General features: G+C 46.8%; 1 protein-coding gene across 1 annotated transcript in view; it reads right to left on the bottom strand.

The window, feature by feature from the left end:
- Positions 1-3,301: 3,301 nt before the first annotated feature.
- Positions 3,302-16,504, bottom strand: part of LOC115654701 (histone-lysine N-methyltransferase SETD5-like) — a 32,963-nt gene continuing 19,760 nt past the window's right edge. Inside the window, exons 3-4 of the mRNA XM_030569372.1 lie at positions 5,787-5,872; positions 3,302-5,614 (exon numbers count right to left, since the gene is read on the bottom strand). Of these exons, the coding sequence (XP_030425232.1) occupies positions 5,012-5,614; positions 5,787-5,872 (689 nt within the window). The 3' untranslated portion in view covers positions 3,302-5,011. The remainder of the gene's footprint in view (positions 5,615-5,786; positions 5,873-16,504) is intronic.

Below are 16,504 nucleotides of genomic sequence, written 5' to 3' on the forward strand. Positions count from 1 at the left end.
CAGTAAGATGATGGGGCATGACAGTGCCTTGGCTTCAGTGTTGCAGTTCAATCTCTCAGGGTATGTCTACACTACAGGATAAATTCGAATTAGCTTAAACCGATTTTATAAAACAGATATTATAAAGTCGATTGTGCGCGTCCACACTAGGCACATTAATTCGGTGGTGTGCGTCCGTGGTCTGAGGCTAGCATCGATTTCTGGAGCGGTGCACTGTGGGTAGCTACTGTAAAAGAATGAGGCCAATAACGTCGATTTGCGTCCACACTAACCCTAAATCGATATAGTAATATCGATTTTACCGTTACTTCTCTCGTTTTGTAGGAGTACAGAAATCGATTTAAAGAGCCCTTTAAATCGATATAAAGAGCAGTGTAGTGTGGACGGGTGCAGCGTTAAATCGATTTAATGCTGTTAAAATCAGTTTAACAGCGTAGTGTGGACCAGGCCTCAGAGGCAGAGCAATGCATGGCATATTATTCACGGAGGATAAGCACAGTACTTCAAATGACCTGGATCTTAACATCAGGAATTTAGCAACAGAGCAAGAGGTGAGAATTGGCAGGGAGGGTAGGGGTCCATTTTAACTTACCAGCCTCAGGTTCTGGTTCCTGCTGTGGTTTGGGATCCTCCTCAGATTCAGGGGGGGTGGGGGAGGAGGTAGGGGGGCTTCTTCCACCAGCTCCTCCGGTTAGAGGTGCAGAATTACATGCTCCTTGCAGGACATCCTCCGTGGTCCCTGCTGCCCTCTCTCTCACCAGCATCCCGTTGGACAATGAGGCCAGTATGGTTGATGAGGGACTTGTGAGTCATTTCAGGCTTTGTACAGGGACCCCTCGAGAGCACCTGGGTCATTGCATGTACAATGAGCCTCATGAAGTCACTGCTGGAGTCCTTGGCCCTCCTATACAGAAGCCTCCAGTGCTTCACGGGCCAGAGCCAACCAAACACCTGCCTGCTCCAGCCTCCTGAAACTTGGCAGCACAGGAGTTCCTACTGCTCCAGGACAAGCTGTGGAGAATGGTGTAATCCCACCCCACACTGATCTGCACTGGGTGTGGTCAGCAGGCCAGGTAGCCGCTGAACAATGCGTAAAGAGTACTGTGGAGAGTTGTCCTGCAATAGTCATCACAGTTCACTACGGCTTGTGACAACAGGGGGACAGGTACCTTTGTAGACGGGTCCGGGTCCGGAAGAAAAGGGTTCAGTGCATTATGGCAATGGGGGTGGAGGACTGCAGATGCTTGAGACTAGGTACCCTAACCCCCATCCAGACTGCCATGGGGCTGTGCATTCACTCACACCCCTCACGTGTGCTAGCTTACTCGCCTTCATGCATGTGCTTCTGGGATTTAGGGGTGGACAACATGGAGGTTAGGGCACAACCACAGCATGGAGAAGTGAAGTGAACAGTCGCTAGTATAGACACCCCTATGTGTGACCTACTCTCTATTCCTAGATATATTACCTTGCATTTATCTGTATTGCACTGCATCTTTTGTTTAAATTAGTCCAGTTTACCAAGCAATCCTGGATGGTCTGTATAACTGACCTGTCCCCATCATTTAACACACTTCGAATTTGTTTTATCTACACATTTTACCAGCAATAATTTTATATTTTCCTCCAGGTTGTTAATAAAGATATTGAATTGCATTGGCCCAGGAACAGATTCCTGGAGGACTCAACTAGAAACAATCCCCCTCTACATTAGTAGCAACACCATCCAAAAAAACAAACCACCATACCAAAGTGTCCCAAACTGAAGAAATGGCCTCAAACCTTTCAGACAACTAACCAGATCTGACTGGAAGACAGGTATAGACATGGAAAAAGTATCCATTAAAGTGTCACAAGCACGGAGCTGGATGGTTCATGAGGTGCATTCCCCTGCAGGAAGTTCCTTTACCTCCTGGCTGGCTGCAACATTCAGGAGTGTGAGAGAGAACAGACAGTAGGCACCTGGCTTGTGCTCTACCCTGCTATCAAACTCTGCTTCAAGGATAAAAAAACAACTAGGGGATTTCTGCCAGTCTTGTGCTCAGAGCCAGGAGTGAGAATCCCAAACATGTGGTATCTTTAGAGGATGAAGTTACTGTAAAGTTAGAATCAAGAAAGTAGTAAGGGAGGAAAAAAAAAGTCACCTGCTCTATCTTATGTATCAGAGGGGTAGCCGTGTTAGTCTGGATCTGTAAAAGCAGCAAAGAATCCTGTGGCACCTTATAGACTAACAGACGTTTTGGAGCCTGAGCTTTCATGGGTGAATACCCACTTCGTCGGATGCATGTGGGTATTCACCCACAAAAGCTCATGCTCCAAAATATCTGTTAGTCTATAAGGTGCCACAGTATTCTTTGCTGCTTTTCCCCTATCTTAGGGCCACACACCACTGTCCTAGAGAAAGGTTTTCCTCAGATCTCTTTCAATAAAACAAGTATTTAGAAACCTGATCAGCTATGACCTTCCTGTACACAGCTAAACTATGAGTGACCTACACAAGGAAAACCTTTGCTCCGTGAGATATGAAGTTTAGTCAAAGGCTTTTTAAACGAGAAGGCCAACTGGGAGAAGGGAGCTGAAGATTCAGACCACTGAGCTGTGTAGTGGAACAATGTTGTGCAGCTCAGCCAGAGAGACTGCTTTCTTGTTTTGACACCCAGTGATGTAGGATGTATGCACAAATGTTAAAAAGATTTTTTTCAATATCCAGGAAGTATTGCATCTATGTAAAGACCAGAATCTCAACACCTAGAGCCTGAGCATTTCAAACAGCAGAATTACATAATAAAAGTTGTAAAGTGGAAAGTTATTAATTCTCTTCATTGAAAGTTATTGTGTCTTCCAGAAAATGTTGTATTGACTTTTCCCCTATCTTGTGAGCGTTTCAGTTTTTTAAAAAAATTCTACTGCGTATCGCAGTACAATGCCAACTCAAGGCGATCCCTCTTCAGATCAGTACACATCATTAGCTGCTATGGGCTGATGAAATGGTGTGTGGCTAACTATAGGGAATCTCATGATTCAAGGGAAGCAACTCACAAATCCCTGGGAAAGTTCGATTCCAAGGCAGCATGTGATATCACTGGGGATTTTGATTTTTACTCAATATTCCAGCTGAGCTGACAAATAAGCAGGTTGTGTGACTTGCCCATGATAACCCAAATCAGAATTCAAGATTTGTTCTGCAACTAAGGGTAGGGGGGCAAAAAAGGGCAGAGAGGCATAAAATCCCTGGCCGTAGGTCTGTGCTCAGGGCGAGGACATTAAAGCCGCTAAAAAAGGGAAGAGAAATTCCAAAATGTTGATTTTCAAGTTAAGTATTTTTATTATCAAAATTATTACATCTCTTGTGAAAGTTCAAATGTTACAGCATGGTGTAAAAACCCCACTAGAGTCAGAAGCTGCAGCCTCCACCTTTCCAAGAGCTTTCCAGGGTGCCTCTCTTCTGCACCCTGCACATGCCGAGGTGCTGGAACCTCTGCATGCTGCTCCCAACCCCCAAATCCACTGTTGCCACTAGGCAGGGCAGAGCCTGCCTGCCCCATGCTGCACACAGCATGAAATGGGAGACTACACACCCAGGTCTAAACTGAGTGAAGTTTACACCTATTTTATACAGTATACAGAGACACCCGCATTCCAGGTGACAAGTTCAATCCCCAACACATACTCAGCCAGACTGTTGGAGAAAGTTACTTTGTTTTAATATTTTAAAAGTCTCCCCTACCTTGAACATACACCTGATTTCAATTGTGAATTAGAGAACTTGTAACAGCCCTACAAAAGGAAGAAGACTGTGCATTTGAAAGAGGGAGACAGACTCACAGCATTATTTTGTCCAACAGAAAAAGGAGAAGGCCCACTGCAGCACCAGGGACTCTACCTGTTGTATATTAGCTAACCTAATATGGTTATAACTGAATATAAAATTAGATAAATAAAAACACGCCTGATATTACAGTAAACAAGTGAGAAAGAAGCTGGCAATTGTATGGAGCTGAACTGACAGCACACTCCCTTTGGGCTGGCTTTGGCGCCACTCTCTCACTAGGCGGGAGGATTCACTCTGTGATACTTTACATCTACAGCTCCCAACTTACCAAGGCCTGGAGTCCCCACCAACCATGCACTCTGGGAGACACACTCCATAGCCCACGCGTAGACCCCAGTACAAACATGACTCATTTGGACAGCCCCCAGAGCAGTGACACCAGTGTCACCCCTACTCAACTCCCCCAGTCTCACACAGTGACAATGTTCATGGAGACCTTCCTGTTGATGATACACACTGCAGCACACGACACCAATTCAGAGTTTCCCAGCTAGTGACAAACATTCACAGATCCCCGTTAGTGACATTCACAGGAGCCACCCCTGTTTGGTTACACCCGGCAGAGCCCCGAAACCCACCTGTCAGCGACAATCACACACCCTCACTCTCTCCTAGTCCCAGTGCTAACTGACCAGTTCTTGGAGTCTATCACAATGGAAATGGGTCTAGTTGTGGGGGGGTCACAGCCCAGGCCCAAAGCTGGTGCATGTGCTGGTCTGTTGTGACTGGAATGATCGTAACGTATGAAAGCCCTCCCCCCGCCTTCCCCCCGAGGCACTGAGAACCTGACCTCCAAGAGAGCTTTGGGAATGGAGTTTAACTTCCCCCAGATTTTTCTTTAAATTGTTTTCATACTTAAAAAGATGTCCTTACTGCACAAGTGAGTACGGCTATGGGCAAGGACAGGAGACAGAGGCTGCATCACAGTCATTGCACTTAGAACCATTTGCTTTTCTGCAATGTACCCAGCTTTGCTACAGTCTCTGCCTCAGAGAAATATGCATCCTCCTCCGAGGGCAGAGGCTGCCTCTGCTCACAAGTCTTACTCATTTACTCCAGCCTCTGACCCCCTGCACCCCCAGCATCAGGTGCAAGCTCCCAGCATTGGCCCAGAAGCCACTTCCAGAGGCAGCTGGAAGGAGTTATGGGCAATTCGGTTCTCCTTGAATCCAGGCAACCCTAGGAAAGTCCTGTCTGAGTCTTTACTCCTGGACCTTGAAGCTGCTGCAGTCTATACTGATGGACACTGCCTCCCCCACGGTGTGGATAGTGCTGTGAACTGGAAACCCCTGACCCTTTGGAGCTCTGGTGGAGAGCAGGCTGCCCAGAATTAGGCAGGCTGATAGTCCGCAAGTCTGACTGCAATGATCTGGAACTTTGGGGAGCAGAGCTGGAACCTGATGCTCCTGTGCAGGACTGAGAAACCGACCCCAAGGATACTAAGTCTGCAGCAACCTGCTGTGTTGGACTGGCAGCAGCAGAGTGACTCTTCTTCAGAAGGCTGCTATTAACGCTACTTCCGGAGTGCTGCTGGCTGCTGTAATATCCAGAATTCCCTGCAGACAGAGCTGGGGAGTCCGTGGAAACTGAATGGGCAGGGCTGGAATAGGAGGTGGATGAAAGGGACACTTCCGACAAGCAGTGAGTGGGGTTGTGTCCTGTTCTTGGTGGAGCTGCTCGGTAGCTGTATCCAGGAGACGGCGCAGAGTGTCCTCTGTAGGGGGAGGAACTCTGCTGAAGGAGAGCCTGGGACTCTGCTCGGGGACTGTCAGACTGCAGGAGCTGGAGAAGGTTGGGGGAGGGGGAGAAAAAGTGTCAGAGCACAAATATTTCCTCCTCTCTCTAACCCCCACTTAGCAACACTGTTTGCTGTTCAAGCAACCTGATCAGTTGCTGACAATAAACTGCAGGTTCTGATGCTTGCCTGTGACTAGAAATCAATGATGGATCTTACCTGGTAGCTGTATCTAGAAGGGCTGTAAACTGCTGGTCCTTTGAGTGCAGAACTGAGAACTTCTGGGGTGTCTCCATCAGCAGTACCTAGAAGGCATAGCACAGTCAACTTAAACTTCACTTCCTGGACCAGGGCCACAACTGATCTCTCCTAAGCTCATCTGTGTGCACTCCAGTTATCTTGTTCCATAGTCCTGCTGCAGGTAAGGCAAGAGCACCACTCAGCACCTCAAGTCATTGGGGCCTCAGAAGCCAAATGAAATTAACTAACAGCAATCTGGAGAATCCCAACACCCACAAGAGCCACCAGCATGAGTAAAGAATGGTTATTTACCCCCCAGTAACTGATCCTTCAAGATGTTGTAGTCGGCATGGAGCACACTGTAGGGGACCATGAGCCTCATGTGCATAAGATCTTTTAACTTTTTCACAGCAGTATCTGTTGGGGCTGCGCCTGTGCTCTGAGCCTCCTCGTGCTTCTGCATGAAGGGTGGGGCAGCCACAATCCTCCTTCAGTTCCCTCACAGTTCAAACATGTTATGTTATTGACATAAAGTGTGACCATATCGATCATTGTTGCAATCACTGTTATATATTTGCTGCAAATATTGTACAAAGGTTGCTGTGTGAGGTGTCTATAAAAAGGTTATGATTATATCTGTATGTGTGTATCATTTTTGTAGTTGAAGTTATAAATATTGGCTATGTACTTGTACCTCAATGTGTTTGATCAAAGGCTGTCTATACTGCCACTTCCAGTGCTAAAGCTTTTGTTGTTCAGGGGTGTGAAAAAATACCCCAAGCAACAAAAGTTTTAGCGCTGAAAAGCACCAGTATAGACAGAACTTTATCGCGGGGAGCTACTACCACTTATTAGGTTTTTTTTTTTTTTTTAAATCGCCATAAGAGCTCTCCCCTGGCGATAAAGTATGCCTGCATTGCCCATGTCACAATGCTGCTGCGGCTGCGCTGTAATGTGGGTAGTGTAGACATACTCTAAATAGCATTAGTGAAGCACGTGGTCAGCTTCTTAAGAAAGGAATTTGCAAATTTTAAGTGCCCAGTCAAGAAACATTTAACTGATAATGGCCCTTGGGAGACTCCAATCCACATAAGTATTCCTGGGAACGTTCAAGGTAGCATGTGAGCCATAGCTGCCACCTGCAAACTGAGTCATGCATGGACATGTGACTTGCCCATGTGACTTCTGTCATAAACAGATAGCTAAGGGTTAATGTCTCTTTCACCTGAAGCACCTGACCAGAGGACCAATCAGGAAACCGGATTTTTTTCAACTTTGGGTGGAGGGAATTTTGTGTCTGAGGTCTTTGTCTGCCTGCCTGCTTTCTCTGAGCTTTGGAGAAGTAGTTTCTGCTTTCTAATCTTCTGTTTCTAAGTGTAAGGACAAAGAGATCAGATAGTAAGTTATATGGTTTCTTTTCTTTGGTATTTGCATGAATATAAGTGCTGGAGTGCTTTGATTTGTATTCTTTTTGAATAAGGCTGTTTATTCATATTTCTTTTAAGCAATTAACCCTGTATTTGTCACCTTAATACAGAGAGACCATTTGTATGAATTTTTCTTTTTTATATAAAGCTTTCTTTTTAAAACCTGTTAAAGTTTTCTTTACTGGGAAATTTCAGGGAAATTGAGTCTGTACTCACCAGGGAATTGGTGGGAGGAAGAAATCAGGGGGAGATCTGTGTATGTTGGATTTGCTAGCCTGATTTTGCATTCCCTCGGGGTGAAGAGGAAAGTGCTTTTGTTTCCAGGACTGGGAACGGAGAGGGGGAGTCACTCTGTTTGGATTCACAGAGCTTGTGTCTGTGTATCTCTCCAGGAGCACCTGGAGGGGGGAAGGGAAAAAGGATTATTTCCCTTTGTTGTGAGACTCAAGGGATTTGGCTCTTGGGGTCCCCAGGGAAGGTTTTTCAGGGGGACCAGAGTGCCCCAAAACACTCTAATTTTTTGGGTGGTGGCAGCAAGTACCAGGTCCAAGCTGGTAACTAAGCTTGGAGGTTTTCATGCTAACCCCCATATTTTGGACGCTAAGGTCCAAATCTGGGACTAAAGTTATGACATGGCAAACTGAGTCATGCATGGACATGTGACTTGCCCATGTGACTTCAAACTCCATCTTGCTGCTGTGATGTTCCACAGTAAGCACAAAGGGGTGCTCTCCCACAGGGCAGAGAATATAAAAGGCCCTGGAAACCACTCCATTTTGTCTTCAATCCTGTTTCTGACCTCTGGAGGAACTCGGCTACAAACTGACACTCTGAACAAAGGACTGAATGACCCATCCCAGCTGTGGATGTTCCAGAGACTTGATTTGAACCTGCAGTTTATTCCATCACTGCTACAAGCCTCAACCAATAACTTGGCCATTACTGTATGTACTTGATTCCATTTAACCAATTCTAGCTCTCATCTATATTTCTTTCTTTTTATGAATAAACCTTTAGATTTTAGATTCTAAAGGATTGACAACAGCATGATTTGTGGGTAAGATCTGACTTACATACTGACCTGTGTCTGGGGCTTGGTCCTTTGAGATCGGGAGAATCTTTTTCCTTTTACTGGGATATTGGTATTCATAACCATTTGTCCCCATAATGAGAGGCACTGGTGGTGACACTGGGAAACTGGAGTGCCTAAGGGAATTGCTTGTGTGACTTATGGTTAGCTAGTGGGGGGAGACCAAAGTCCTCTCTGTTTGGCTGGTTTGGTTTGCCTTAATTTGGGCTGTAACTGCCCTGCTCTGAGCAATTTGTCCTGAATTGATACTCTCAGCTGTGTTCTGCCAGAAGCAGTATCGTTACAGCCATGAAGCTGAGGACTCCGAAATGTCGGTCTGGACGGTAGGCTGTGGGATCTATAGGGACTACAACATCCTGCAGAACCACAGTTACTGTGGGGGAAGTAATCGGTCTTCGAATAAGTGTTGAAGTGGATCCCTCTGGAGGTGACTGGCAAACAGTATCCCCTCTAGGCAGCGGCACTGAGGCGTGCCAGCCACGTCAGTCAAATACTAGTTGGAATACTGCTCTTCTGAACCTGGCATCAGATTAGCCATGGTATCCAAGGCGTCATGCTTGACAAAACAGAGTGGGGAGCTCCGCAGCACAGCTTTACAGATCTCACACACTGGCAAGTTTCTGAAGCAGGTGGAAGACCCTGCCTCTTCCTTGGGGTGGAGCATGCCCTGACATTTGAAGGGAAAGGCTCAGTAGCCAATCAATCAATGCCAAGTGGACATACTGCAACCTCTGAAAGGTTGCTGAGGCTCCTCCATCTTTCTGACCACTAGTCCATGCTGCTCATCCATGTGGGCACGAATACTGCCAGGTCTGACCCTGGGCAGATCAGCAGTGACTACAGAGGTATGCAGATGGTGGTAGTGGTGGTCTGTCCTCCTGGTTGAGGGTAAGGTTCCAGGCAGGGACACGCACATTCTGGAGCTGAATCGATGGATGCACAGATGATGTCAGAAGGTGGGCCTTGACTTCCTTGACCATTGGGTGCTGTTCTGGGAAGGAGGTCTGCTGGGAAGAGACAGGGTTCACCTGACCAAGAAGCGGAAGAACATTTTCATGCACTGACTTGCCAACCTAGCAAGAAGGGCTTTAAACAAGGTTCAAAGAGGCCAGGTGACAAAAGCCCACAGGTAAGCATAAAAAAGGCAATCTTAACAGAAGACTAGATGTTGCTGTGTCGGGGAAGACATGGAAAATTAAAATAAAGTCATAGGAGCAACAGACAGTGGGGGAATCCACTCAATATCTTAGATGTCTGTACACAAGTGCAAGGAGTGTGGAGAATAAACAGGAAGAACTGGAAGTATTAGTAGACAAGATAAATTATGACAATTAGCACCACAGACACTTGGTGGGACAAGTCTCATACTGGAATATTGGCATGGAGGGATATAGATTGTTTATGAAAAAGAGGCAAGATTAAAAGGGAAGAGGTGTTGCATTATGTACCAACAATGAACAGACTTGTTCTGATGTCTAAAAGGAGATGAGAGGCAGACTGGCTGAAAGATTCTGGGTAAAGATAAAAAGGGGAAAATATGGATGATGTTGCAGCAAGGGCTCTACTACAGGCAAATCACAGAGCGGAGGGGGATGAGAGATTTCTAGAACAAACCTGAGAAATATCCAAAACACAAGAGTTGGTAGTAATTAGGGACCAACTACCCAGACATCTGTTGGAAAAGCAATATGGCAAAACACAAAATTTCCAGTAAGTTATTGGACCGTATTGGGGACAACTTCCCATCGCAGAAGGTGGAAGAAATAACCAGGGGGACAGCCATTTCACTTGATTCTGATCAACAGAGAAACTGATTGCCAATTTGAAGGTGGAAGGCACTTTGCGTGAATGTGATCATGAAATGACAGGTTTAGTTATTTTAAGGAAAGAAAGGAGTGAAAGCAGCAGAATAAGGACAATGGACTTTGAAAAACAGACTTTAACAAACTCAGAGAACTGATAGGTCAGGGCTCATGGGGAAAATCAAAGGAATAAAGGAGTTCAGGGGAGCTGGCAGTTCCTCAAAGAGATAATATTAAACACACAATTACAAGCTGTCCTGATGTAAAGGGAAGGGTAGGAAGACTATTCAGAGGCCAGTATGAGCTGACAATCAAAAAGGAATCCTACAAGAAGCAGAAACATAAACAACTTGCTAAGGAGAAGTAAAAAGAAAAACACAAGTGCGCAGGGACAAAATCAGAACGGCCAAGGCACAAAATGAGTTACACTAGCAAGAGTATAAAAAGCAGTAAGAGGAGATTCTTTAAGTACCGTATATACTTATTCATAAGCTGAATATTTTTGGTAAAAAAGTGATGCATCAAAGAGCAGGGTTGGCTTATAAATGGATCTACACCAAAATTTAATGATTTTAAACTACATGGAATCATTGAATTGAATATCTAATACACTGTCGTTTTGTTTACCTGGAGCGTTCACAGACACGGAGCACCTCAGCTCTCAGTGGCCAAAGTTTGCCGTTCCCAGCCAATGGGAGCTGCGGGAAGTGGTGCGCCGCTTCCAGCAGCTCCCATTGGCCTAGAGCAGCAAACCACGGCCACTGGGAGCTGTGATTGGCCGAACCTGCGGACGCAGCAGGTACACAAACCGGCCTAGCCTGCCAGGGGCTTTCCCTGCACAAGCGGCAGAACAAGTTTGGGAAACACTGAATTAGAGAATTGGTCTGAATCCAAGAAGATTAAACTCAGTAAAGACAAGTGCAAAGTATTTTAATGATCTGGGGGATGGCGTGGACTGCACCCTCAGCAAGTCTGCAGATGACACTAAACTGGGAGGAGTTCTAGATATGCTGGAGGGTAGGGATAGGATACAGAGGGACCTAGACAGATTAGTGGGGATGGAGAGCTCAGTGGTTTGAACATTGGAGAGATAGCTCAGTGGTTTGAGCCCTGGCCTGCTAAACCCAGCGTTGTGAGGTCAATCCTTAAGGGGGCCACTTAGGGATCTGGGTCAAAAATCAGTAGTTGGTCCTGCTAGTGAAGACAAGGGGATGGACTCAATGACCTTTCAGGGTCCCTTCCAGTTCTATGAGATAGGTATATCTCCATATATTTTTATTTAGAGAATTGGGCCAAAAGAAATCTGATGAGGTTCAACAAGGACAAGTGCAGAGTCCTGCGCTTAGGATGGAAGAATCCCATTCACTGCTACAGACTAGGGACTGAATGGCTAGGTAGCAGTGCTGCAGAAAAGGACCTAGGGGTTACAATGGATGAGAAGCTGGATATGAGTCGGCAGTGTGCCCTTGTTGCCAAGAAGGTCAATGGCATTTTGGGCTGTATAAGTAGGGGCATTGCCAGAAGATCGAGGGATGTGATCATTCCCATCTATTTGACATTGGTGAGGCCTCATCTGGAGTACTGTGTCCAGTTTTGGGCCCCACACTACAAGGATGTGGAAAAATTGGAAAGAGTCCAGAGGAGGGCAACAAAAATGACTCGGGGGTTGGAGCACATGACTTATCAGGAGAGGCTGAGGGAACTGGGATTGTCTGCAGAAGAGAAGAATAAGGGGGGATTTGATAGCTGCTTTCAACTACCTGAAAGAGGGTTTCAAAGAGGATGGATCTAGACTATTCTCAGTGGTAGCAGATGACAGAACAAGGAGTAATGGTCTCAAGTTGCAGTGGGGGAGGTTCAGGTTGGATATGAGGAAAAACTTTTTCACTAGGAGGGTGGTGAAGCACTGGAATGGGTTCCCTAGGGAGGTGGTCGAATCTCCTTCCTTAGACGTTTTTAAGGCCTGGCTTGACAAAAGCCCTGGCTGGGATGATTTAGTTTGGGATTGGTCCTGCTTTGAGCAGGGGGTTGGACTAGATACCTCCTGTGGTCCCTTCCAACCCTGAAATTCGATGATTCTGTACTTCACTTAGGAAGGGGGGGAAAAAAATCACATGCACGATTACAAAATGAGGGCGACATGGCTAGGCAGTAATACAGCTGAAAAGTACCTGGGAGTTACAGTGGATCACAAATTGAATGAGTCAACAATGTACTGCAGTTGTGAAAAGGCTAATATTCTGGAGCACGTTAACTGGAGTAGTGTTATATGTAAGACGCAGGAAGCAATTGTCCTGCCCTATTTGGCACTAGCAAGGCCTCAGCTGGAGGGCTGTGCCCAATTCTGGCACTTTAGGAAAGATGTGGACAAATTGGTGAGAGTCCAGAGGAGAGCAACAAAAACGATAAAAGGTTTAGAAAACCTGTCCTATGAGGAAAGGATAAAAAACTGGGCATATTTAGTCTTGAGAAAAGACGACTGAGGAGGGATCCGATAAGTCTTTGAATATGTTAGGAGCTGTTATAAAGAGGAGTGATCAACCGCTCTCCATGACACCACCAGGTATTACAAGAAGTATTGGGCTTATAATCTGCTGCAAGGGAGATGTAGGTTAGATACAAGAAAAGCTTTCTAACTATACAGAGTAGTGAACCTCTGGAATAAGCCCCTGAGGGAGGTTGTGGAATTCCTGTAGCTGTAGGTTTTAAAGAACAGGTTGGACAAACATCTGTCAGAGATGGTGTAGTCCTGCCTCAGTGAAGGGGGTTGGACTTGATGACCTCTCAAAATCCCTTCCAGCCCTATATTTCTATGATCCACTTAAATTCTCTGTGATGAGATGGCTGCTTTTCAACAAGCCAGATATAGCCACAAAAAGATGAGGAAGCATTTGGTCCTGTCCAGGTAAGAGAGCAAGACACTAGAAACAGGCAAGAAACATCACTTCTCGGAACCAGCTTGTCCTTGAGAAAGAAGTGTAAAGAGGTCTGGCCAGGAGGGCATGGAGCTAGTGGTCACACTGTGCTGTGATAGCTACCAGGAAGACTACTTTAGGTGTATGACGATTTATTGAACACTCTGATAGTGGTGTGAATGGAGGCTCCATGAGCTTTGGGAGGAGTATGCTGAGATCCCATGTAGGAGTCAGGTCTCTGCCAGACAAGTAAGTATGCAGCAGGCCCTTGCAGAATCTCAATACTGTAAGATGTGACAAGACTGAGTACGACTGTATTGGAGTGTGACACACTAATACTGTTTGGAAAGTGGACTCTGACTGAATTAAATGCCAAGCCAGCTTGTTTCAGGTGCAGCATACAGTCAAGAATCTGGGGTACCGGAGCCTCAATGGGTTCCAGATGATGCAGGATTTTCCATGTGGAGAACCATTTCCACCTGAAGGAGTAGGTCTTCCCAACAGACTGCTTCCTGCACTGTATGAGGATTTCTTATCGAGAAGTCTGCCAGTGGTGTGCAGCCAGCCAACTTTCAGGTCAGATGCAACTAGTGTGGGTCAAAGTGCAATATTGGGCCACTGTGCTAGGATATCCTGTGAGTAGATTGGGAGATGGATGGAGATGTGCCTAGGCCAGTAGGAAGCTATTAGGAGCAGTGCAGTCTTGTGCTGTCTATGGAGATCAGGGAGATTGGGGTAGAGGCATACAGGAAGTTTGAAGCCCACTGTAGCAGGCAAGCAGTTGGTAAGGAGCTTGGACTCATGCTTCCTCTAGAGCTGAATTATGGGCACTTGGTGGTGAATAGATCTATCATGGGAGTGTCACATACATGCATGTTGACATGCAGCTGAGCAGCCCCAGACATGAACGTACTGTTGTTGAGTTCAATTATCAGTCCTGTGACAAAGTTCCTCCTTTACCTTGGTGGGTCCTGCGCTTATTGGCAGATTTGCTCACCTCAGTGATCTTCCCCACAGTCTGGGTCAACTCCTCCTGTGTCTGATCAGGAGTTGGGAGATTTAGGGGGAATCCGGGCCTGCTCTCTACTCCGGGTTCCAGCCCAGGGCCCTGTGGATTGCGGCTGTCTATAGTGCCTCCTGTAACAACTGCATGACAGCTACAACTCCCTGGGCTATTTCCCCATGGCCTCCTCCAAACATCTTCTTTATCCTCACCACAGGACCTTCCTCCTGATGTCTGATAACGCTTGTCCTCCTTAGTCCTCCAGCAGCACACCCTCTCACTCTCAGCTCCTTGTGCCTCTTGCTCCCAGCTCCTCACATGCACTTCCTCTCCTCTGGCTCCCTCTCACCTAACTGGAGTGAGCTCCTTTTTAAACCCAGGTGCCTTGATTAGCCTGCCTTAATTGGCTGCAGGTGTTCTAATCAGCCTATCTGCCTTAATTGGTTCTAGAAGGTTCCTGATTACTCTAGTGCAGCCCCTGCTCTGGTCACTCAGGGAACAGAAAACTACTCGGCCAGTGACCAGTATATTTGCCGTCTTCCAGACTCCCGTACCCCACTGGTTTGTGTCTGTCACAGTCCCTTGCCAGTGTCTGAAACCTGGCCTCTTGCAGGTGAGCTCTCTGTGATCAAGAGTCAATCACGGCTCCTACAACTCTATTGTCTGTGATGGTGACAGATGATTTATCATAAGAACGGTCATACTGGGTCAGACCAAAGGTCCATCTAGCCCAGAATCCTGTCTTCCGACAGCGGCCCATGCCAGGTGACTCAGAGGGAATGAACAGAACAGGTAATTGTCAAGTGATCCATCCCCTGTCACCCATTCCCAGCTTCATCGTTCGCAAAGAGTTCTCACCAGGAGAGCATAGAGAGCATTTCATAGAACCACTGGGTTAGCAGGGACTGCAAGAGTCATCTAGCCTAACCCCCTGCCAAGATGCAGGATTTATTGTGTTAAACCATCCAAGACAGATGGCTATCCAGCCTCCTTTCGAAAACCTGCAGTGAAGGAGCTTTCATGAAAATTTACTCCAGGGCTGCTGCTGTCTCCTGCTGGGACGTGCCCATTATCAGCCAATAGTTCATACACAAGTGCACATCAATTCCCTAAGCTGCTGCCACCGTTGCCAGGCTTTTGTGACTACAACCTGTGCTGTGGAGAGGCCAAGGGGCAGTATTCTGTTGTCACATTCTAGGGTGCAATCTAGACCAGGGAGAGGTTGGGTCACCACTTGTCCCGTAGCCTTGAGTGCCTCACAATGCTTTGCATTCCCAGCTCCCAGTGTTATGGGGCAGGTGGTGACAGACCCTCCCTGGTCTGGATTGCACTCCAGAATGTGACAGTGGTGTAGCTGGAATAGGATTTATATACAACTTGCTAGTTTAACTGAGGTTTACACTTTAAGGAGAGAGATGGACAGTGTACACCACAGATTTTCTGGGAAAATTCAGGGCTGGGAGTGTGTTGGGGTCACCCTGCTAGTGGTTACCAAAGCTAGTGGAAGCCAAAGTGTGTCTGCTGACAGGCTGCTGGGGTCAGAGCTGCTGAACCAGGACTGTCTAGCACACAGACACTCAGGGTGTGACCTGCATGGTGGTAGGTTAGTTGTGAGTAGCCCTGGCTGGAAGCCACAACAGCAAAGCACGGTGAGGCACTCAGGGCTAAGGGGCAGGCAGTGACAACTTCTCACTGGTCTGGATTACACCCCAGAATGTGACACCTGCATAGGCAATGATTGGCTCCCAGTATGAATCTCAGATACTTCCTGTGTGTGAGGTGGATGGCAAGGTGGATGTATGCATCCTGCAAGTCAAGAGCCAAGAACTAGCCTAGATCCTAGAGAGATGGAATGGTGGATATGAGCATTACTATCCTAAACCTGAGATGGCATGTGCATTAGTTGAGTCTCCTCTGCTCTAGGATAAGATGGAGGCCCTCTTCTGAATAAGGAAATACTCAGAGCAGAAGCCCGTTCCTCTGAATTAGGTGGTGCAATTGGAGGAGATGATCTCTAGCACCCATCTGTCTGATGTCATTGCTGACCATGCTCGGTGGCATGGGGCGAGCTAGCTTCCAAAGGGGTGCTCTCTGGACTGGAACTAGCGTGGCTCCTGAGTCCCGTCACATCTGTTGAAGTGCTGTATGGTCAGGGCATGACATTGAGGCAGAAGGCTGACGACTTCTATTGTATCTTGGATTCTTCATGGAACGGTACTTTGGTTGCTTGGAGTGACAGGATGGTGCCTATTGGGTTAAGGGTGGTAAGGCTTGTGATATGGGGCTGGTGTGCAAATCCTCAGGTGGGCTTTGAGTCTGTGCCGTCAAAGGGCATCCTTGATCATGGCCTGTACCTCCCTAGCGATGCCTGATGCTTGGAGCCAGAATGCTCTATGCACAGTCACCGCCATGTCCATAGATCTGGCTGCAGCATCGGAGACGTCCAATCCTGCCTGTAAA

The sequence above is a fragment of the Gopherus evgoodei genome, chromosome 7 (genome assembly GCF_007399415.2).
Source record: "Gopherus evgoodei ecotype Sinaloan lineage chromosome 7, rGopEvg1_v1.p, whole genome shotgun sequence".
NCBI classification, from domain to species: Eukaryota; Metazoa; Chordata; order Testudines; family Testudinidae; genus Gopherus; species Gopherus evgoodei.